At 42.7% G+C, this 23475-nt stretch overlaps 3 protein-coding genes across 3 annotated transcripts; 1 reads left to right on the forward strand and 2 right to left on the reverse strand.

Moving 5' to 3' along the window:
- The first annotated feature begins 617 nt into the window (after positions 1–617).
- LOC147796915 (uncharacterized) lies at positions 618–5816 on the forward strand. The gene has a single exon (XM_087144883.1). It carries the CDS (start codon positions 949–951, stop codon positions 3457–3459), a length of 2511 nt encoding a protein of 836 aa, XP_087001009.1. The 5' UTR covers positions 618–948; the 3' UTR covers positions 3460–5816.
- Positions 5658–16164, reverse strand: LOC110977139 (large neutral amino acids transporter small subunit 2-like). The gene is made up of 11 exons (XM_087144885.1): positions 16063–16164; positions 11925–12402; positions 10903–11028; positions 10596–10689; positions 9530–9574; positions 8992–9115; positions 8613–8716; positions 8347–8443; positions 7630–7779; positions 6975–7152; positions 5658–6530 (listed from the first exon to the last, which is right to left on the reverse strand). The coding sequence occupies exons 2-11, from the start codon at positions 12400–12402 to the stop codon at positions 6466–6468; spliced, it is 1461 nt and encodes a 486-aa protein (XP_087001011.1). The 5' UTR covers positions 16063–16164; the 3' UTR covers positions 5658–6465.
- Positions 14548–23431, reverse strand: LOC110977140 (large neutral amino acids transporter small subunit 1-like). The gene is made up of 10 exons (XM_022230995.2): positions 21685–23431; positions 21128–21253; positions 20814–20907; positions 19481–19525; positions 18522–18645; positions 17853–17956; positions 17599–17695; positions 16898–17047; positions 16419–16596; positions 14548–16165 (listed from the first exon to the last, which is right to left on the reverse strand). The coding sequence occupies exons 1-10, from the start codon at positions 22160–22162 to the stop codon at positions 16107–16109; spliced, it is 1455 nt and encodes a 484-aa protein (XP_022086687.2). The 5' UTR covers positions 22163–23431; the 3' UTR covers positions 14548–16106.
- Positions 23432–23475: the final 44 nt, after the last annotated feature.

Below are 23475 nucleotides of genomic sequence, written 5' to 3' on the forward strand. Positions count from 1 at the left end.
AACAATCCATCACCCGTTGTGCTTAAATTAGATATTTCATTGTTATGAAATGTGAAAAAGTCAATAATAATCAACTTTACTTTGTTGTAATAAATCAGAGCTCCAAAACCAACAAAAACCTCAGGCAAATCATTTTGTCATTTTGGTTTTTCGCTTCTTTTATTTTCATTTTATATTTTTGATGGCTCCGCGCCATGACAATTAGACGAAGTTCAGTTTTACACTCAAATACCTTAGGAGTTTTTATTAATATTTAATTGCTTCTGTGGAACACAAGAAAGAATATAATGACGAGACGGTCGCGTTAAAACTTGACCTCTGTTCATCCCACGTATACGTATACATTCCTGTATGATTTATCATGAAACGATCGCCATGGTGACTCAATGTTACTGGAAACCATGGATTAGAGACCAAAGCTAGATCTCGCTCTGTGTGCTTGCTCTATGATCCGACCATGCATCCGCGACCGCGACTGTAAACAACGTGACTGCACCGCAGGCTCAATTTGCATGTGAACGTACGGGCGCACTGAAGCGAACACGGGTGAATGGTGTATAACTCGAGCGAAGTGTGACCCCGAGGTCCTTGAAATGGCCCGCAGTGCACCCCTACTGCATGTTGCCCACACACTGCTGTGGTATTTGTGTACAGTACGTGGGTGCACCCTTGCCATAAATTCATTGTGTGCGTGCTGAATAGACGAGCAGTAGTACTATACTATACGAACAATATGCACTCAATCTTTTCTTGCATGTACATGTATGTACACGTACCTCCATGGTTGAAGCTTAGAGCAAGTTCTTGCTCTTTAGTTGAAGCAAGTTCTTGATGTTGTTCACATTAAAACTAGCAGTATAAAGAAGTTACCATCGTATAACAAACAGTGAAAATCTTGGAGGAAGGAAATATCGGAAATTTTCACAAAGTAAAAAGGGAACAGCCAAGATGATTTGTCTAATGGTTGTACTGCTGATCGCCATGGGACCGGGACAGTGTGAGACAGCTAATGACACAGTTGTTACCACATCAGCTGGAGGGACTGCGACGGGCGATGGCGGCAGTGCCACCATAGAAATAGGAACCTATACCACTGACCGGGACAAACCTGAATCTGCTTGCAACTCATCGCTAGCTGTGTCTACTGACGTGACAAACTTCCGCGGTCTCGTAGATGGCGGGGCTATTTTCGTCTACTTCAAGTTAGTTTTTGAGGACGCCCAGTTCGACGACCCCCTCTCAGCCTACTTAGAAGACATCGGCAACGTCATCAACCCCCTCCGATGGGTGTGGGCCAAGGGAGGAAGGGGGAAACTTCTACTGTCCTCCCCCTTCGACTTCAACCAGTTGTCGCTGACAACTCTGGGTACGGGCGTGCATTCAATGGAAGTGAAGATCCATGGCTGTCTTGAGGCTGACAGCGACGATGACGAAAACACAAGAATGATTGCAACACTGTTGCGGAATTTTACTAAGGATGCAGGCAGTAAGACGCAGGATGAGAATGGAAACGAGATGTTGATATGTCTTGAGAAACAGCTTGGGAAACAAGACTTTCCTTTGCCGGGGGTGTTGTACTTCCCTGGCTCCTCCTACAGCATGATGCAAGCAAGCTCTGCCTTCGATTGCTGGCCGGCTGACTCTGACACTACGGAGAGAATCGTTCCAACCCAGTACTGGCTTGGTTGGATCTTGGCGGGAGGTGTCATCCTTGCCCTCTACTCCCCGCTGGCCATGATCTTCTTTGTGCAGAAAAACCCAGCAGAACGCGACGATCAAGGTGTTACGCGACTAAGCCTGGTCTCTGATCTTCCTCTGGGACTTAAATACGTCCTGTGCTTCTGGAAGAACGACAACGCCTGCTTCGCCTCTGCCAGATGGACGCTATTCGTAGTGATCTTTTTACTGTTCCAGTACATTCCCGTTCTAGTGTCGTTCGTGACCGACATGGAGGACTTCACCAAGAGATCCAGTGCCTTTTACCGCGTCGGTCCCATCAACATCATCGTCAGTGTCGTCTCGCATCTATTGATCAATCTGATCTTTGTCATCGCAGCCGTCGTATTGATGGAAAGGTTTCAGCGGCCTTCTGGTCAGTTGTTTATGGAGCCGCTTCTCCGCGAGCGTGAAAGACGACTGACCGTGAGCAGCACTGATTCGCGCGACGAAGGAGAAGCAGCTGCAAATAGTGGGGCCAGTGAAGGCGGCGAACATGAAGAAACTTCTGCAGCGTTGGACAGACAGCAGAGTGGAGTCTCGCGGCGCGCCATGGTGGTGGACGAGCCCAACATCGCTTACAAACACATCGTTCTGGTGGAGGCTCCAAGACCGCTGTGGGCGCCCAGTACGTTTCTGGTAAGCTCCCAGGCCTTCTTTTATTATATGGGTTGGAGGGCAAAAATGGGTCTGGACAAAAATGCTTGGCGGTTTGTCCTTTTCGGTTGGCTGTGGGGGATCATTTCCCAACACGTAGGCGCTCCTTCAAACCCAAGGACTGTCCTGTGTGCTATGATCTTCGCCCTCCTTTACTTGCTGTATCTTCCATTTGCTCTCATCTTCTTCGCGTTCAATTCACTACCGTTGCTTTACTGCATGACGAGATGTCTCCAGACTGCAATCAGTAATGACGTCAAAGCCACAGAGTTGATGTTCGCCTTCCTGATTTCCCTGGCATCCATCGCCTGGTTCTTCAAGTTTGTGGCCACATTTGTCTACGTGGCAGAGCTTCTCGGCTACTCCTTCATGGGTTTTGTCGTTAATGCCAATGCAGTGGGATCCACTGTTCTAGTCATTGCGATCTTTGTCGGCTACGTGGTTACCGCCGTTACCGGCTTTTACGATGGATACTGTATGCTCTTCAGCAAGGTCTTGAAGCTCGCCGAGGAGGCAGACAAGGAAGAGCGGAAGAGAAACACCCCGGCCGAGGGAGCCGGTGCAGCCCAACAGGGTGGGAGTGCTGCTGTCCGAAGAAGTGCATCTGGCTCCGGGGGAAATACGATGGAAATGACGCCGGTGGATGACAGTCGGTCAGGATCTTCAGGTAGTGCCGACATTGTGCAGGCATCAGCGGGAGGTATCACCGTACGGCACACATATACTCCCCTGGTCAGACTCAACGCTGGGGACATCCCGTCCTTGGATCTGCGTCTGTTCTGGCATATTGTGGAAAAGTACCGGCCCATCAGGCTGGAGGTGGGTTCCACCTTCTTCAAACTCCTGGTGATCGGCGTGGGTATCGGCTTTGGGATGTCCCTCCTCGCCATCGCTGACTCCTTGAGCGAACTGTCCACTACCGTCAGTCTCTTCTCCTCGGTGATAATTGCTGGCGTTGTACCGACGGTGCTCCTTGCACTGAGGTCGCCAGCTTCCCAGGACTGTTACAACCAAGTCAAGGAGAGACAGATGAAGGCAGACATTAAGAACTATGCAGAGAAAAGCGACGTGAGACCACAAACTTGAGAATCACGTATGGGGCTTCAACGACGATGCGCCAATGCATAGAATATGATGCACTGTGCATTGCACACTGTGACGTCAGGAAGTGCCATTTTAAGCCAAGGGACCCTTTATAAAATTACCTGTGTGGCTAAATTTGGACAACATTTAAGAACAGTCTCCAGAGTGTTTAGACAGTCGGTATATTGGCTGCTTGGCAAAATATCCTTGTGCTAAAATCGACTGTTTTCGCAGAATTTGATGTTTCGAATACTTCTTTATAACACAACGCAGCTGCACCTTTTGAAAAAAAAAAAACCGCACACGATGCACAAATGTTTTAATTTTTTTCTGACGTATGATTTTGCATCCAAGTAGTGTTCCATAGAGAAATACCAGTGTTTTTTAAATTATATTTCGTCGACCCATTGGATTTACCACCATTGAAGAGAGGGTAAGGGGAAAATTAATGAGACCCAGTTACATGTAACGTGTAGGTGATTAGTGTTTTATCCGTGTCATATATGAATCTGTTTCTATCATTTTCTCATTTTCTAGTTTTTACAGTAACAAGGTTGTGTGCATTTCCGACTTGACAAATCCAAACTCAATTAATCAGTCAAACAAGGCGCACAGTGTTCCCGTGGCACATTTACTTTTTTCCCCTGAAACCAACCGATTAACTTGAAATTACATGAGAAGGGATAAACATATGCAACATTATTATGTTATAGCATGTAGTGTAGGTAGACCACCGACTAAGCTGCAGGAAGTTCTTCACGGTCAAATGCTGTATACCACAGTGCTTGTTTTACACTATGCAAAGTACATGCACTTGTATATTATTTCTTGGAACTGTTTAAAACATTTAAGTGGTGGAAGTGAAGACAGAATTGTTTCACGAACTGTGTGCAAATATAGATACATTCTTTTTACTTTTTCGAATTTAGAAATTTCAGTCTTAGTGGTTTAGTTTAGAAACTGTTTTGTTTGGGGTGTGCTAGTTGTACCACGCTTTTGTTTTCCAGCTTGCAGTGTAGTCGTAATAATTATTAGAAAATCATGCACTCGATAAAAAAGAACGTAAGTTACATGTAATTGCTTGGTCTTGGTAGTGCACACGAGTAGCTAGTTTTGGGAAAAACCGCGTCAAGTAGATGGTAAGTGGCCATCTTGTCTCTGGCAATGACAGACTGACATTGGTCGTTGGCTGTAATTCGTATTTTCGAGACTCCCGGTTTGCTGAACATGTACGTATTAGCAGAAATTTACTGTGATAAAACGGAAACCATTTCCAGGCAGCTGTAATAAATTAAATCATGCATAATGTATTATTTAATCTAAGACTGAAAAATATGACTTGTGACAGTCAGTCACCATGGAACCTCAAATGTATTCTGTGCATAGTATGGAGTTTGTATTAAGTAACACAGTACTGTATTCTGCTGGTAATATACAGGTACGTATTGACGATGTTCATGTTCTTTAATCTGCGATGATTATCTTACATTTCATTTGCAGAGTTCTTGATGTGTATGTACATGTATTTACTTCATTGTGGAGCTTCAACTCAGTACTGCATCAACTCCACATAAAGTCTTGCGAAGATTTTCAGAAAATTATTGTTAATAGAGCACCGAAGTGAATATGCCACGCGCACAATTAGTGTATGCTCTAACCGATTCGTAAGTGTGACGTCACTTCAGTTTAAACCACGCCCACTGCACATGCACTGCATGCACAGAGTTAATGCAATGATCGCCGTTAACATGGAACCATGGAACCGGAAGTTAACGCGCAACGTCAGCGATTGTCCAATGGGAGCCTGCAAATCGTGGCGCGTCCTCCTTTGTGACGAAGTCACATGTACGAACCGGATAGCGACCACGTAGCGGACGATATAGCTCGTGAAACGAGTCACAATGAGTGCTGTTGTTTGCTGGTTTGTTTCCAGGTTGATTTGTTTAATTCACAATTATTGATCATGGCACGGTTATAAAATTCAGTGAGTGTAGTTGGTGTTGCTTTACTGTTAGGATTTCCTTTCACTTACAATATGCCAAACAATTGAATGTACTGTGAATAGAACAAAAGAAGCGACCTCTCCACGCCCCAATGCCAATGAAATGTACATGAACTGTCTTTTATGTGTGTCTGACGTCGTTGTCTGTATAGGAGACAGTTTTGTTACCCAAATAACGAAAACGAACGAGACAGCGACGTCTGGAGTCCTGCACGATCTTTTGTATTCCACGAACATGTGCACTTAAATAGTCGTAGTTTGGTAACCTTATATAGTTTGCACAATGCATTTTTAACAATTAAATGGCTTCAAGTGGTGTTGATGTGGGAATAAAACGAATTTCGACAGTGTTAATGTTTTTGTGCTTCGGTATGCAAGGAATTTGTCAAGGTTTGCAAATGTATACTTGTATCTCGAAAAGCGTGTTAACAAAATTGTGAAATGGGATAAATTAGTACACGGCGATGTGCAGTTACTTAGAGACAAAGGAAACTTCGTATATATGCAGATGCGAACTATAATGAGGTTCAATCTACTTTCATAAAATGGACAAAATGATGGCTACTTGTGAAACTCAGTGGCTGAAATATAACTTGCAGATAACCACCAATTAAATCGAAAGTAGAAAGACTATTTTTTAAAATATATTTTGGATATTTCATTGACATCATTGAAGTTTTCATTTCAAGGGGATTTTTAGCAGTCTGATCTGTGGGATGGATGCAAATACTAAATTATATCAAATAATTGAACATTTTCGTTTTGGAACAAATCAGCTGCACAAACAAGACACCCACCGTTTTTTATGTGGTCCTTTAAATAAAACTAAATACATGTACAATGATCAGTGTACTACAAAGCCCTGTCTTGTATCGGAATGAACTAAAACTGGCCAGATCTGCATCAACACACCAGGGCTACAGACGGCGAGGAAGAACGTAGTTGGTAGGTGAATACATAAATCTGAACTTCCGCCAGGAATAACCATGCAGTCAGTTCTTCCCAGTCTATTCCCGTTCTCTTTCCTCCTTGACGACCAGCAGAAGCCTCTGGAACCATGCTGTCACGGCGTCTGGAGAGAAACAGAAAGAGAAGCCGCGCGATTTGTTACTTTAGCGCCAAATTTCTGGTCAATTGTGGGGGATGTCTAAGCTGCCCTCAAAGTTGCCCTGCGCTATAAGACATGCGCACATATATTTATGTACATTAATTTGAATAACAATGCTCCTTCCCCCATCAGCCTATACCATGTATCATATCATGCTAGATTATGTCTCTTCATTGAACCCAAAGAAGAGCTACCCCCAAAGAAGAACTACCCCCAAAGAAGAGCTACCCCCAAAGAAGAACTACCCCCAAAGAAGAACTACCCCCAAAGAAGAACTACCCCCAAAGAAGAGCTACCCCCAAAGAAGAACTACCCCCAAAGAAGAACTACCCCCAAAGAAGAACTGCTCGTCATGGACTGGCATATTTCTTTTCCTTTGAGTGTATCTGGACTAAAAATAGAAGAAACCTTGTATTCGAGTCAGACATCCGGGTAAGCGTTTCGGGTAGACCAGCAGGAAATAAACTGGTATCCCTGTCAGCATGATGCCGACCCCTATGGCGGTGTTGATCGGCGAGTTGATGGTCCCCATGATGATGAGAAAGATGGCCGCCAACACAAACAGGACGGCTATAATGATGTTGACCTGTCGAATGACACAAACATGCGAAAGGCGTTTGCCGTCATTTTGGGACAGCCACGCTTCAGTAAGTACGCGTACAGAATTCATCCGTCTGGTTATTTGATGACTCACAAAGTTATAGTACCAGTGTGGTCGAAACTTTGACTGAGCCATGTGAGAGATAGATGAATGCATATGAAATATGTTAATATCTGGAAGATGTTAATTGTAAACAAAAAAAGGAAATTTTAAGGCCTATCCCTGTCTTTGGTAATTACATAGACGCCAAGCCAGAACACATCAATTCCTCCAAGAGAGGTTTATAAGCTTCTGTCTTTTTGTCTAATTAATTTACCTTCGCAAATAATGTAAAGCACCAGGGAATGACTGGCTTCCTTATGGCAAACAAAGACTTGGGTTCAATGTGTATTTCCCGTAAAATGAAAACTCCTGGACTTGCTTGTAATCTTCGTGGTGCGAATAGACTATACATTTACTCACCTTGAAGGGGCGTGGCTTGTCGGGCTCTTTGTAGCGAAGCCAGATCATTCCCGCCACAACGGCTCCACCCGACGTCCACTGCACGAAGTTGAGGAAATTAATCAGGGTGTAGATGTCATTGGAGAAGGTGTAAATTACAGACAGGATGACCTGGCAGGGACAGGAAAGGAATTGTATTGGGAGAATATTTCTGAACTGTATTATTCTTTCTAGTAAACTGAAATGACACATCGACTTCGGACATTGGCCCTCACGAGTTCTCTGTACGTGTATTAAACTTGTTTTTGCTCAGAGATATCCGCCTGGAGCAGCAGCACCTCGTCATTGGTTGATAAGACCCATGTTAGTCAGGAGTGTTCATTTTGTTAGTGCATTCCCGAGACGTCCGTGAACCAACGAAGTTCAGTTCCGACCACCCTCCCGGAGCCTCCGTTGCTATGAAATAGAGTCCTCTCTTGGTACAGTTCGAGGCCATGGGCCCTACTAAGTGATATGCAATGCGACTGGTGTCGACTTTCATCCGAGCATCGATTCATTAAATTTTCCCCGAATTAACTTTGCAAACTTCACAGGCCAACAGCAGCCTGGACCGTGGCTAGTTGTTGCATCCTCCATTCGAATGCTGGACCTCCCCCCCCCTTAGTTTGGGAAAACCGACTGCTTTTTATTTACGTACCGGGAACAAAATGTAGGCCTCCAAGCTGTGTGCGGACTTACCGTTACGACGATGGACGGAAGAGGAGTCAGGAATTCGATGTGGATCATCGACAGTAGCGAGGGGAGGTGCCCCTCACGGGCACCGACGTAAAAGATCCTTGTCAAACAAACAAAAAAGAAATGTACTTGTGTTGTATTTCATGAATTGAAATGTACTCAGATTGACATGTTGCGAACAACGTATATCAGGAAGACCTATAAGAAGCTGGGTTTATACACGATGCAACCGTATTCTGTAAAAAGCGCCAATAAAGTAGGCCCGTTACCTTGTGGAGGTAAGCATGTTGCCATTGACGGAGCCGAAGGTGGACAGCGCCACGGCGATTGGCATGATCAAGGCAAACTGGCCCAATACCTTGCTGCCGAAGGTCTGCACGTGGTAAGAAGAAACTCACGTAATTCGAAATGCTTGAAAAGAGTGAGTGCGGACAATCAAATATATTAAAACTGATGACGTGTAGTGCATAAACAGAGGGAATATGACTCATTTTGTGGTCTTTGTCCGCAGGTGTGGGCGCTGCAAGCTATATGAACAGTGGCACGGCAAAATCTGATTTTTTTGTGCAATCCATTGACCAGAATTTGACACCATTATTACACCGGTTTCAAACATATCCCCCGTGCCGTTTTCGGCGGGTTGCTTACCACTGCGACCGCGTTCGAAGTCAGGAGCTCCTGCGGCGTCATTGCTGTGAAATAGGCCACATTGGCAAAGGTGTAAATGATGGTCACAGAAAATACGGTAATGTAGATTGCTCGCGGAAGGTTTCTGAAAGAAATTAACACAACATTTTTTGATCGTAGCGATTCCGCTAAAATTACACTTGTGAATCCGTTTGTATATCCTAATTTTTGCTTTTTCTCCGCTGGTTAATGACTCTGTCCAATCATAGATGAGAGTCTTCAAAAATTCAAACTGCTTTTTAAGGACAAATAAAATCAATGTAATGTTCTGCAAATTCTGAGTGCGAGGCGCGCTTTTTTAATGTTTCGACTGACGTGTCGGGAAAAACTGTGAATGCAATACGCGCGTTTAACAGTAGTGCGCCACCAAGAGTTTGCAACGCGTTGGCCAATCACAATGCGCGAAATCTATCGACCCAACGTCTGGATTGTGAATCGCCCGGATTAGTTTATACTGGCGAAGATTGCATTCCAATATTAATATCAAACGTGCACCTACTTGTTTGGATCTTTCAACTCTTCCACTACGATATTCAAACTGGACCTGCGATTGCATGAAAGATAACAATGATTGGATACACGATAGTCTGTGACAACAACTACGGTTTAAAAATGACAGTAACGCGATAGAATTAGTGTCGTCACAAACGAAGAGGGCACTAGAAACAAGAAGGTCGTGTTAACACCTGAATATGATCAGCCTTGGAGGTAAAAACTTGAAATTCATCGAGTTGGTACTAAAAGGGTATTCTTTATATTTACTGCTTTGAACATGAAATCGGGGGAGAAGATTTGGTGAAATTCAAGTACATGTATACTGTCCCCTACGAAAAAAATGTTGTACGAATAAAATGTGACTGGCTCTGCAAAAATGGCCCTTGGGCTCTCGTGTGACAAATTGATTTTAAGTGATGCCTATGGATGGGGAAGCATTTTAATAAGGATTAAATTTATGAATTTTCGACCTGTGTCCCTCATTCAATTTTCCGAAATACAGTAAAATTTAGAACTGATCTCTGGCAGATGTGTGGAATGGTCTGTCACATAAAGAGGCATAGCATGACTTAAGGGCCTTTTTGCAGAGTTGGTCGCAAATACATACACAAAATATTCTTTTTCAGTGAAATATTTCTTTCCGACTCAAACTGAAGCCCGAAGAGTATTTAACCCACACCCAGCGTCTGCCTGAAGGACCTTTAGCCACATTCATAACACCACACTTTTGGGCATCATTACGAACTAGACAAGACTCGATATGTTTTAACTCAGATCTGTTTCATCACCACTGTTATAGGACAGGATCAAACGGGTGTTTTTTTTTCCTTTTTGGGTGGACTGCGGGATTTGGGTTCAATAATAAAGATGCAGGGTAGATAAACGTTCAGTGAAAGAGTTCCGGAATCGATTCTGCGATGTCATCTCATTCAGACAGCCGAAAGAACATCTTCACCTCCGTTAAGTGACGGTTAGAGCATGCAGTAACTTTAATCGGAAAGAACTTCGGAAATCAAACTTAATTCAGTCTGGATTCCACTCAAAATCGCCCGGTTATAAAACAGACTTACCAGCCCGCGTATGAGAAAAGTCCGGAAAACAGCGCGTTCCCAAGCCCGGAAAAAGTGGAGCCTTCAAAAGCATTCTCGAAATTCCGCGTCTCGCCTACAACAAAGAAGTGCTAACATTATGTCTTTACAAACTCTGGTCCATATAAATAGGCCTAACACCAAAGCAATAATTAAAACGTTTCAGCAAAGTTCATTGACGAATTCTAAAACACTTTCATCAGCTATCGAAACAAGTTGATCATGCAAGTAAAGACACACATGCCATTCAGGGGAAAAACGAAATCCAGTTTGTTGGTAACATATGTACCTTGAATCAACTGCACGATACCGGTGACTATGATGATGACCAGTGCGACCACCTTGCAGACGGAGAAAAAGTTTTGGACGAACGTGGACAGGCGGGTACTTAACACGTTGGTCATTCCCAGTAGCACTGCACGAAATCAAAACAAAAACTCACAACAGAAGGAAGGATATGACACCCGTAGGTCTTGATCTGGGCCGACCGACGAGCCTAGGGGTTGTTGCATCTGTAGACTCTTTTTATGCGAATACCCACAAGATATTGGCCTGGCTCGATTCTAACTCAAATCACAATGTGGATTGAGTCTGCCAGCCCTGCTTAACCAAGGATATTCATTCCGAGGTTCAAGTGTAGCTGTTATATGTTTTTCGAATAAATGTACAGTAGACAGTGTTTGAACTTTGTGCTCTTCTTCAATGTGCGATAAATGCATCGAAAAGTACAAAGCCGCTGTTTACGGTGTCATGTCATCCAGGGAAGACATGGGTCTCTGCATGGGTTTTTCTGTTAAACCTGTGAAACTAGAATTGACTTACTAAAAATTCCCAGAAAGGGACCTGGGGATTGTTTATTGCTATGCAATTAAACAATATCGTTTCAGCCAAATTCAGTCCAGCAAATCAACAATTTTGAGGGACTTCTTGAGCATAACCAATGAGGTTTTCTTCCTCATGAATATGGAAATCTCATTTGCATAAAACCAAAAAGACAGTAAAAACGCCCCAAGAAACAGTGAAACAAGAGTTGAAATAAGGTTAATGGAGACACAAAGGTGCCTATTTTGAAGATTTGTACTCAGACAAATTGACTGCAGGTACTGTTTAACATCCTTACACCTACACCTGTCTATTGATTGACGCAGTTCCTGATGAATCACGTGTAGGCCTATTCAATAAACAGCGTAACTACTTCTGTCTTGAAAACGTAGTTATCTGATACTGTTATTTAGGAAGCGTTTGTTAGTCAGATAAATATTTCTAAAATAATAAAAGTACATCAAACTTCTCTACATTTGTATGGCTTACATATTACAAGAGTTCCTAGGAGCTGAGGCATGATCTGTGGCGGTGGGCAGGAGGGGTCCGGGTAGAGAGGCTGTAGGCAGTAGTTACCGAACGTCAAGGCCACCACGGCAAAAGACGACGGCTGAACCATCAGGATCGCGGTCCACATCAGAAGGAAAGCCACCAGGTCGCCGTAGATGGCCTTCAAGTAGGCGTAGGTCCCGCCGGAGGAAGGCCAAGTCGTGCCAAGCTCGGCGTAGCACAAAGCGCCCAGCAGCGAGAACACGCCGCAGACGACCCACAGGACCAGGGACAGCCCCACCGAGCCCGCGCCTCTTAGCACCCCCTTCGGCGAGACAAAGATCCCCGAGCCGATGATGATGCCCAGGTTGATGCACACCCCGCTAAAGAGCGAGATCGTTCGCTTAACCTCGACCCTCGAAGAACCTGTTGTCTCCTGGGTATTCATGGACGACTGGTCGGCCTCACTTTTCTCCATCTTGAGAAAGCTACCCCTTCTCAAATTTCTGGCCTGAGAATTGTACAATATACTCAACAAAACATTTAACACCCAGCAAGTTTGGATTCGAAATGTGTTGTGTATGGTATACCAATCAAGGCTTTAAATTTATCAACACTGATATGTATGCAAGTACTTTATTCAACAAACTCCAATTTACAATCATAATTGTGTCAAGTGTGGAATCAAAGGTTAGTTTACCCTTCAGAAGTGCCATTGACTTTGCTAAATTACTCTGTTTTCATTATTGTATGAAGTATTTAAATTTTTGGAGTGTGGAAGCGGTGTCTCTTTGATCTATGGTAAAACCTTTAAACTTCAATTGTGTTTACAACCCCGGCCCAACTGACACAGTTGAGCGTGCCCACCTTTGGTTGGAAAGTATACACCTCGAGAAAAGGGACGTGGCAACAAGAGGTATGGTGAAAGGATCACAGTATCGCAGGTAAAAAGATTCCAAACGGATCAGAGGAGCTGACGGGGGACAGAAAACTCAGCTATGTCGGCAAAGTTGGGCATGCTCGGCAACGGCAACAGTCGTTGACGATGGTGAGACATTTTATTCACTGCTGTCATTCTTACATGCCGACACTGTACGAAATTATTGGTACAAAGGAGTACAAATTGATCAAGATACAATAAAATATACAGGTGGACTTAATTTTCCAAGCAAGATTAAATGACACCATTTAGGTGTATAGGCATTGTAGGGTTAATGGTTGGGGCTTACCGAAACCAACATTTGGTTATTTCTTTCAACCTGTAATGGAGTATAATAGAAAAACTGTTTCCCCGTTGTGACAGTATACCTGCTTTAAATCAATAAACTTGTAATCCCACGCCATGTCGGTGTCTCGTTCCTGCTCACGTACACTTCCTCCGCGCCGCACACATAACGGAATTTGTACGGCGCCTGAAACACATAGCGCCCTCAATTGAAGAGGTAAATAGCGGCCCGGTTGCAGGCCAGTAACTTCGCTCGTCGCCCAGTGCCCAAATAGGGCGGGGGGGGATTAGGAAGCAGAAATTAACCACAATGCTCTGCACGTCGTTAGCTGTGACCCGTGACCCTGTGTGACGTATTTCCTTCACTAAGATCTGTGGAGGGCCATCAACCCTTCCCAGCGCCCTGCAGGCCAAATCACAATTTGTATGCACTCAAATTCTCTACGAAATAAAGCATTTTGTCTCCCATGAACTTGACGATTTGTAGAAAAGACAGGCTTAAGCGAGTGAGAAGAACACCGGCTTCCGTCTGAGTGAGATTTGGGAGAATTTGGTGCCTGAAAACGGTGTATTTTTCGAGAAGTGTAAAGGTATCGGTATTTGAAACTGGCGGGGGGCTCCGCGACTGCTTTGGGGTAAGCTTCTGCGGAAAAGAAATGTCTTCAAAAGTCATCGGTTAATGATTGGAAATTTGAAAAGAAAAAAAAAATCACAAAATGGGCTTTAATTTGACGTGCGTCCCGAACGCCTGAGAAACTCGTATATTATTCCTGATTTGTCTGAGCTCAGGTATCTATCACTGTTGCCTACGGCAGTCAAGTTATTTACTGGCCTGCAACCGTATTGAAAAAGTAAATAGCGTCCTCTGGTGATCTGATTGATAGTGTTATGTCGGCAGATTCGAAAGATTCGTTTTACTCATTCGAATCATATTGATCGATACAATAAAAATTTAGTGAAGAAGTCTTGTAGGGCTACATTGAATCCTTATCCATTACACAGTACGTGTACACTAGAGAGGCCTATCTGCCCTTAGCAGAACCCCCTCACCGGTTGAAAAGCGCCATGTTGGTTAGGGAGTATTCATTTTGTTGGTATAACGATGCGACCGCAACGCTTGCATTTCATGGTCGTTCGTGAACCAGCGATACGCAGTAACTACCAAAAGGGGATCTGTTGCTGGGAAATTGCGCCCTCTAGTGGTCCAGCTTGCATCCCATACAAATTGCCATAGTGCGCGCGATGCTTGCCCGTAAGTGACGCCAGGCTTGCGGTCTGTGAACAGGTTCACGATACGGGGTGAGGTTCTTTGGCAAAATTTTGGAGTCTAGAGTTGCTCTCATTCTAGATAACCATTATAGCCACTAGACACATGAGATACTTAAATCCACATCGAAGTTATTCAAGCGTAAAAAACGTAGGATTTATTCCGATATGCTAAAACTGTGCACGTAAGTACATGTGGAACGTATGACATGTTAAGTCTGGAAAATAGTTCTGGACAGTTGCAAATTACATGTATATACTCTACACTCTACTCAGGAACCGAAAAATGTAAACTTCAGACAAAACTTCATCATGGCAAATGAAAAGTACTCCGTGCACACTATATTCTGTCGGTAATAATTACGCGTATTAATGCACCTGATGCACTTTTATCTCCGGCGTTGAATATCATTTCATCAGAGAAATCTTAGGTGTAATTACATGTATGAAGATCTTCAACTCCAAATAAACATTTTTAAACAGACACGTCGAGTGTTCTTGCGTTCTTGGCAATCTCGGAAAGATATTCAGAAATCTAATTGTATAATCCTACATCAACCATTTGGCAGAGGACTGTCTAGCGAAATATTCTCCGACAATGAGTAATTTGGTTTCCTTTCAGAAGTTAGTTTCACAATTACTGATCACAGACATATGACATTCAATGACGGGTGTTTGTTCGGCTCAACGTTTCTCACGCATACAATATGCGAAACAATCAGCATGGGGAGCCCAACTTACCAAGCTTGAATACAGGCAAAATGTACTGCCCTTTGTGTGTGTGTGTGTATGTATGGCGTCGCCATCTGCGCTGGGGACAACGTCACATTTTTATTTGTAAGCCGGATGATGAAAACGAACGACACCGTGACATCTGACATCTTCTTTTTCATGAACACACACATACACTTTTGTTCCTTTTATTTTTTCTTACAGTCTGTACGATGTATTTTAGTTTAATGGCTTTCAGTGGCGCTGTATAGGAATGAAACGATATTTTGACAGAGTACGTTTTGTGCTTTGGTATTTAAGCAACATTTTAAAGGTGCATATGTACCTCTAAAAGTTCGTTTAACAAATCGTGAAATGGATTAAATTAGTTGGGGGGAATGTTCAATGGAAATTGAAAGTTTCTTGGAGACAAAGTAAAATTCGTAGGCCTATATAGGTGTAATGATTCCAACTTTACTTTCACAAAATGAATGGATAAAGGATGGCTATTTGTAAGAATCAATAACTGAAAAGAATTTACACATAACTATCCATTAAAGCAAAAGTAAAAAAGTATGATAATATACATAAACAAATTTCACTGACATAATTGAAAGTTTCAAAAAAGGGGGTTTTAGGCAATCTTCACTGTCGGATGTGTCAAAAAAAGAAATATCGAATATTTGAAATATTTCGTGTTAAAACAAAATTTGCTGTCAAACATTACATCCACTGTTGTCTCATGTAGTTTGATAAATTAATTTTGTAGTAAATTAAAATAAGGGTAAATACAATGGTCGTTATAACCAAACTAGGCTACATTGAGATGTCTTGTATAAGGAGTAACCAGAAATGGCCAGTGAGTCTGCATCAACACACCAGAGCTACACTGACGGTGAGGAGGCAAGTAGTAAGTAGGTGAGTACATAATCTTACCTCCGAGAAGAAAAACCACGGAGTCCATCCTTGTCAGTCTATTCTCAATCTTTTTCCTCTTTGATGACCAGCAGAAGCCTCTGGAACCATGCTGTCACAGAGTCTGGAGAGAGAAAGACCGAAAAAACCGCGCAATTTATTACACCGTGGCGCCCTCTTGGTCAATCGTCACTGGGAGCGCAATAATAGGGCCTACATGTACACAAATGTACATTATGTGGAATGACAGTTTGTCTCCCATTCGTCTATATCATATGAGATTAGGTCTCTTGGACCAGAAGAATTATTCCTCGTTTGTATCAACAGACGTTAATTTCTTCCCTTCGACTACATCTGGGCACAAAATAAATGAAAACCTTGTATTCCAGCCAGCCATCTGGGTAAGCGTTTCGGGTAGACCAGCAGGAAATAGACTGGTATCCCAGTCAGCGTGATGCCCACCCCGATGGCGGTGTCGATCGGGGAGTCGATGGTCCCTATGACGATGAGAAAGATGCACGCTGCCACAAACAGGACGGCTATGATGATGTTGACCTATCAAATGAGCCACAGAAGAGATAGATGAGATGTACCTGTATGAGTACAGAAAGTGAATACATGCACCCGACCGATCACTTAATCGAATAAAGAACATGTTCACGGCAAACATATCACTATTTCCTTCAATACTGAGAGGTTTTCTTTCAATCCTCGAACAGCTAGTAGAATGTGCATGTATATACGCAGCAGTAGGGTTCGTTTAAGCAAACAAACTCCGGTTCAATGTGCATTTAATTCCTGCACGTGCTTGTAAACTCGATGGTGTAAATACAGTGGCCCAAAATTAACCTCTGACCTTGAAGGGGCGTGGCTTGTCGGGCTCCCTGTAGCGAGCCCAGATCATTCCCGCTACAACGGCTCCATTCGACGTCCACGTGACTAAACTGGAGTAATTGATCAGAGTGTAGACGTCATTGGAGAAGGTGTAAATTACACACAGGACGACCTAGAGAAAGGAGACGAAACAATAAAACGAAAGATTTGGCAGCTTAGCAGAAACGAAGATACGCCTAATGAAGCTCAGTTTTCCAAACTGAAACAATTGAAAATCAGACTTCAAGTATGAGACCAGTTGTACTTTGATTACACAAATTAAAAAAGTTTGACCTTAAGCATGATGACCAATAGAAACAAACCTGTTTAAGACCACTAAGGAATGATTTCCCCCATGTTCTTCTGTTATCACATGTACCTAATGTTAGACCTATCTGAAGCTGACGAATATTTCTGAGCAACCTTTTTCTTCATTTCTGTCCAACTGAACTAAGTCTCCCACTTGGATACGGGTTTTCAAAAGTTCTCATCCGTTTGTTGTTTTTTTTTGCAGACAGGCAAGTGGCCTGCTACTGGCAAGCAATGTGACTGGATGTCGACTTTTACCAAGTACAGTTTCTGCCGAATCTAACATCGCCACCCTCGTATAATGTACATGCTGGAGCCTTTCTTTCCCTTCACGTACCGGGAGAAAAAATGTAGGCTTGTATGATAAGGACTTACCGTAACAACAATGGACGGGAGAGGAGTCAGGAATTTGATGTGGATCATCGACAGAAGCGAAGGGAGGTGCCCCTCTCGGGCGCCGACATAAAAGAGTCTTGTCAAAAATGGCCAAGTGGGGGAAAAAAGGAAAGATGTGTACCTGTGTTGTATCTCATGAATTAAGAACTGTAAACGAAAACATGAAGTAAATCAACTGGGTAATCTTTTATACACGATGTAACATTCTGTTCAATCAAAATACCGCAAAATACCTGGGCAAGATGAGCAAGCTGCCATTGACTGCGCCAAAAGTGGACAGCGCCACAGCGATCGGCATGATCAAGGCAAACTGGCCCAACACCTTACTGCCAAAAGTCTGGTCAGGGTAAAAAAAAATAAAAACTCAAGAACATTTACTGGGAAAACAAAAGGATGACGACGAACTGGAGCAAAACAGGCTTGGACAGTCGAAGTATTTTAATGCTGATGAGTTAAGGCATAAACATGATCTGGATGAAGATGCATCGCACATTAAAAACAATGGCAGAGCAACATACGATTCCGTATCATAGAGTAAAACATTAAACTTCCGGGCCCATGAATGTGTACGCTGATGGCACACGTTATGTGAAAAGAACCCAGTTATCATCCTAGAGAAAATGGCCCTTGTAGGCTACATACGTCATGCATCATAGTCAACAATTATCCCAAAACTACAAGCATCTAGGCCTAGAGCCACGCACCAGAAACGAAAGTTTGTCAGAAGAAGTTTTTGAGCTGCAGCCCATTAATCCCCCTGTGCAAAGATGCATTCTTTATCGGTTTTTGTACTGTGCTAAGAAAGTGGAAGGAATTTGTTTCACAGTTTTTGACAGTTACAGAAAAAGGAGGGACAAGATCTTGAAAACGCACCCCGGGCCGTTTTTAGAATATTTGCTTACCACTGCGACCGCGTTTGAAGTCAAGAGCTCCCGTGGTGCCATTGCTGTGAAATAGGCCACATTGGCAAAGGTGTAAATCATGGTCACAGAAAACACGGTGATGTAGATCGCCCGCGGAAGGTTCCTAAAATAAATTAACACAATACATTTTGATTCAAAGTGTCTCTGCTCAAAAGCAAAAAAAAAACACCTTGCATAGGCCTATGTATACTGTCCAATAACGGGATAAGATTTCTCCCCTCAAAATATAAAGGCACCATGGAATGAAAATGTTTCACTGAAACCCTTGCAATTGCACCTTTGGGTTTCACTTGACGTGATTTTAAAGTTTGTTCGGAATCTCAACTCATTTTTGGGACACTTTTTATTGGGTATTTTGCTAATGAACAGTTGCATATTCATGAGCAAAACTATAATGTCATCCAATGCAGTGAATCTCAATGCTGCACCAATTAGTGCACGGAAAATGTCTAGATTTTTTTTAAACACTGCTATCGTAGATTTAGTCTCCTTTCTCAATTTTTTGTTAAGTATATGACGATAAGTCAGCTAACAACCTTTACGCAGTAATGTTTTCAGACAGAATATTTGGAGATAACAATTTGAACATGAAAGCGTGAACCATGTCTTCCAGAATTTTCAAAGCAAATGCCAGGTCAATTTTGAATGTTTAAAAAGTGCACATTTAATATAATTCAAAAAAGAGCGTTTAATCGTCTTTATACAATGAAGGAGAGTGCAGAGGTTGGGCCCATTCATAAAAAGTGCTTCTAACAACAATTCATTTCATGGGTCCTTTAAACTACTTCATGAAAGAAAAACCAACTCAAAAAATGTTCACAGTGTACGACACTCTAAGTGCTGGCTGCGCTTATTTTGACCACGGTGTCCAGAAAAAAATTCATGGCAATCATCTTATAGACTGGCAATAATTGATCATTATTTGAACTAACACTTACTTGTTTGGATTTTTCAACTCTTCCGTCACGATGTTCAAATTGTGCCTGCAATAGCAGGAACACAAAGGTATGAACAAATGACAAGAAGTCAAACTGTGGTTAAAATTATGGCAATCACTATTTGGAAGACCGAGTTAATGGTGTCATCCAAACACTCGAAGCCATAACATGATCGTAACAACTGGATAAGCCCAGTTCTTATTGCAAATTACGGCTTTAGGCATGAAATCGGGCAAGATGATTTTGGAGGAATTAAGTATATGGCCCAACAATAGTTATATAAATGACAGTATGGCACATACTTCTTTAGAAAATGGTGTTTTTTTCAGTTCAGACAAAAGCCCAAAGAGTTTGAAAAAATCATCCTCAGATCTTTTAGTAGTCAGTCTATGAATTATTTCAACGAAATATGTCGAGACGTCTTAGCATCATGACGAAAGAAATGAGACTTCACATCTTTTAACGGCGGCCTGTTTCTTAATCATCTTTTAAAGGAACCAGGAAATAGAAATATTTCTTATAAATTTTCCTAAAAACCCTTGAAACTAACTGCATCATTAGGCTTCAATTAACCTCATTTTAAATTTTTGTTTTGCAATCTTAATCAATATTTTGATGGTTTTTGGTTTTATGCTAATGCTATTTGCATATTCATGAGCAGGACTATGATGTCATCCAAGGCACTGAATCTCTACGTTGCAGTGATTTGTGCACAGCAAAATTTCTAGATTTCTTTAACCACTACTATGGCAGATTTCACTTTCTTTGGCAATTTATTACCGTGTAGGTATATGGCAATAATCCAGCAAAAATCCTTTTCACAGAAATGTTCCCAGATAGCAAATTTTGGGTTCGATCACAATTTGAACACGAAAACATGCAACCTGAACGATGTCTTCCTGGATTTACATCAAAGCAAAAGCGCCCCCACTCGTCCAGAAATGCTTGGTCAATTTTTAATGTCTGAAAAAGTGCACCTTTAAGTTCACCTAACTCAAAAAAGATGTCAAACAGTCTTCATACATGGAAGAAGAGTACAGAGATACACAAAAAGTGATTCTAAGAAAAATCCATTTCCTGGATTCTTTAAGAAAACAAACAATTTTTTTTTTCTGTTTTGGGATGGGGAACGATATCAAAGCAGATGGGTAGGTCTGCGTGCTGATTGGTTCAATCATAAAGATGCAGGATAAAGACGAATGTTCAGTGAGTGGATACCACAACTGATTCTGTGATTCCATCTCATTCAGAGGGCCGAAAGAACATTTTGATCTCCATTAGAGTGACAGACCACGCAGTAACGTTTTCATCATTAAAAACTTAGCCAACTTACCAGCCCGCGAACGCGAAAAGTCCGGAGTACAGTGCGTTTCCGAGTCCGGAAAAAGTTGAGCCCTCAAAGGCGTTCTCGAAATTCTGCGTCTCGCCTACAACAAGGAAAAACATATACTAACATTATGTTTGCCAAATGTCAATGGTCTTACAACTTGCCCATGTAAAGAGGCCAAACGCCAACTCAATAATAAGATAGTTTTAGCAAAGCTAAGTGACGAATTTTACGACATTTTAATCTAGCGAAACAAGTTCATTGTTTAAGACATGTACGCCATTTCCGGAAATGAAATCCAGTTTCTTAGTAACATGTACCTTGAATCAACTGCACGATACCGGCGACTATGATGATGACCAGTGCGACCACCTTGCAGACGGAGAAAAAGTTTCGGACAAACGTGGACAGGCGGGTACTTAACACGTTGGTCATTCCCAGTAGCACTGTACAAAATAAAACCAGTTACTCAAAGCATGAGGAAAAGGAAATAATACCCGTAAGTCTTAATTGGACCCGACAGACCAGGCTAGGGCTTAGCGTCGGATTTTTAGGGGTGAATATCAACCACAGATTTCGCTGTTTCGATTCCCACCAACTGCACCATGTGGACTAGGCCTGCCTGCTCGCGGATAGCCCTACTAGGAAGAATCTGTCCGAGGTTTCCTTTATGTATACACCCTGAATGAACTTGCCTCGTAAATAATCATGAATAGTGAGTAAACTGTCTTGAAAACCTATTCATATTTTCAAATACTGTTATTTACTTCAGGTTTGATTCAACTAAGCAAGCGTCTAAAAGTGTTTTCAAGGCCGAAACTATTGATTAGCGAAAAACAAAAAGTACCCTAACTTCTCTACATTTTGTATGGCTTACATATTACAAGAGTTGCCAGGAGTTGAGGCATGATCGGTGGCGGTGGGCAGGAGGGGTCCGGGTAGAGAGGCTGTAGGCAGTAGTTACCGAACGTCAAGGCCACCACGGCAAACCCTGCCGGCTCAGACATCAAGACGGAGATCCATATCAAGAGGAAAGCCACTAGGTCGCCGTAGATGGCCTTCAAGTAGGCGTAGGCCCCGCCGGAGGAAGGCCAAGTCGTGCCAAGCTCGGCGAAGCACAGCGCGCCCAGCAGCGAGAACACGCCGCAGACGACCCACAGGACCAGGGACAGCCCCACCGAGCCCGCGCCTCTCAGCACCCCCTTTGGCGAAACGAATATCCCCGAGCCGATGATGATGCCTATGTTGACGCACACACCGCTGAAAAGCGAGATTGTTCGCTTCAGCTCAACCCTCGAAGAGACCGCTGTCTCCTGGCTACTCATGGACGACTGGTCGGCCTGAATTTTCCCCATCCTTAGACAAAGCTATACTCCTGTAGAATTTTCTGACCTCCAAAATGTACCGTCTATTTTACATCATGCTACAGACCGAATTCGCTGACACCATTTCTGGGTCCGGGTGTCCCTGTCGCTCAGCCGCGCATTCCTAAACTTGACGAGCGCGTGATTTTGGTTAGCAGCGCGCTCCCATTGGCTGATGTGCATCTCTTTTGTTCATAAGCGTGGGGGCACTGCAGTAATGTCGCCTGGTTCTTGTCACCGAATCGGTCTATACTTCACACCAAAGTGCTTGGAACCAAGTGTATTGCGTATGTATAATAATCTAAGCTTTTTATCACCATTGACCTATGCAACCTCGTCCAACTCCAGTGCTGGATCATTTTCGTACGTTATGCGAAATCAAAGATCAATTTCCACACCAGATGTGCAGGGACGTCGCTTTGACCTTAGGCAGCGCGGGGCAATGGCAGTTTCTTTCAACCGTCCGATATTATACGCCTGGCATTCTCGCTCCATCCAGAAAGGGTTTGAGAAATATGACATGCCTGCACCACATTTATGTTCGCCCCAGTCTCGCGATGCCAAGCTTGCCGACGAAATTCCGTAACACTTAAACCCAGAAAAGCATTCAGTTGACTCACTGCAAAAGTTCTTGTGTAGTGACCCCATGCTAATGGGCGTACTAAAAATAGATATTATAGCTAAAAAGAGGTTTAGTATAATTCTAGTGTTGAAATTCGCACAGAACTTTGTAAAAGCATTAACCATTACATCGGTTGCTGCAGTTCACTAACTGCACCAAGATTATACTTTATGTAATAAAATCAATATACGTATTCTTCTTACTATTATAATGCTGATTCCGTACAGACTTTTATTATCTGCAAGGTTAAACCAGTATAATACATTCTTAAAAAAAGCAAAGGCAAAGGAACTCTAACATTAAAATTCATACTCAATTATATCTGGATCCCCCCTCCCAAAACAAAATTCTCCAAGTTGCATTTTTGCTTGTTAGGTACCGGTGACTTGCCACATGACATCAGCATTAAATTAAATTAGCAATACTAAGCACAACTGTTGAATGGCGTGAAATATATATTTTTTTTTCAAAAAGGTGGCACAGGAGTTAAAAGGTGATCGGCATATGAATTTCCATTACAAATTGCAAGCAGTCACTAAACTGTCACTAGAGCCTGTTATCTGGCAAAATAATCATGCCATATCCACTTACAGTAGCGCCATTTGAGTTGGTCACGTCACATACTAAGTTACTGGCTTGATGTTAAAATCTTGAGCACACTTTACTTACTCAGGGTGCTTTT

The sequence above is a fragment of the Acanthaster planci genome, linkage group LG13 (genome assembly GCF_054643075.1).
Source record: "Acanthaster planci isolate LZ-2023a linkage group LG13, COTS_SCS, whole genome shotgun sequence".
Taxonomy (NCBI): Eukaryota; Metazoa; Echinodermata; class Asteroidea; order Valvatida; family Acanthasteridae; genus Acanthaster; species Acanthaster planci.

What these genes read in the sequence shown, in the direction of transcription:
- LOC147796915 (XM_087144883.1), top strand. Translation starts at nt 949, where the DNA reads ATGATTTGTCTAATGGTTGTACTGCTGATCGCCATGGGACCGGGACAG.
- LOC110977139 (XM_087144885.1), bottom strand. Translation starts at nt 12,402, where the DNA reads ATGGAGAAAAGTGAGGCCGACCAGTCGTCCATGAATACCCAGGAGACA. An exon ending in TATCGTGCAGTTGATTCAAG is followed by an intron (nt 10,690 to 10,902) that starts GTACATATGTTA and finishes TCTTTGTTGTAG; the next exon opens with GCGAGACGCGGAATTTCGAG. An exon ending in GAGTTGAAAGATCCAAACAA is followed by an intron (nt 9,116 to 9,529) that starts GTAGGTGCACGT and finishes AATTTCTTTCAG; the next exon opens with AAACCTTCCGCGAGCAATCT.
- LOC110977140 (XM_022230995.2), bottom strand. Translation starts at nt 22,162, where the DNA reads ATGGGGAAAATTCAGGCCGACCAGTCGTCCATGAGTAGCCAGGAGACA. An exon ending in TCCCGTCCATTGTTGTTACG is followed by an intron (nt 17,048 to 17,598) that starts GTAAGTCCTTAT and finishes TCCTTTCTCTAG; the next exon opens with GTCGTCCTGTGTGTAATTTA. An exon ending in ACAAGCCACGCCCCTTCAAG is followed by an intron (nt 16,597 to 16,897) that starts GTCAGAGGTTAA and finishes CTCATTTGATAG; the next exon opens with GTCAACATCATCATAGCCGT.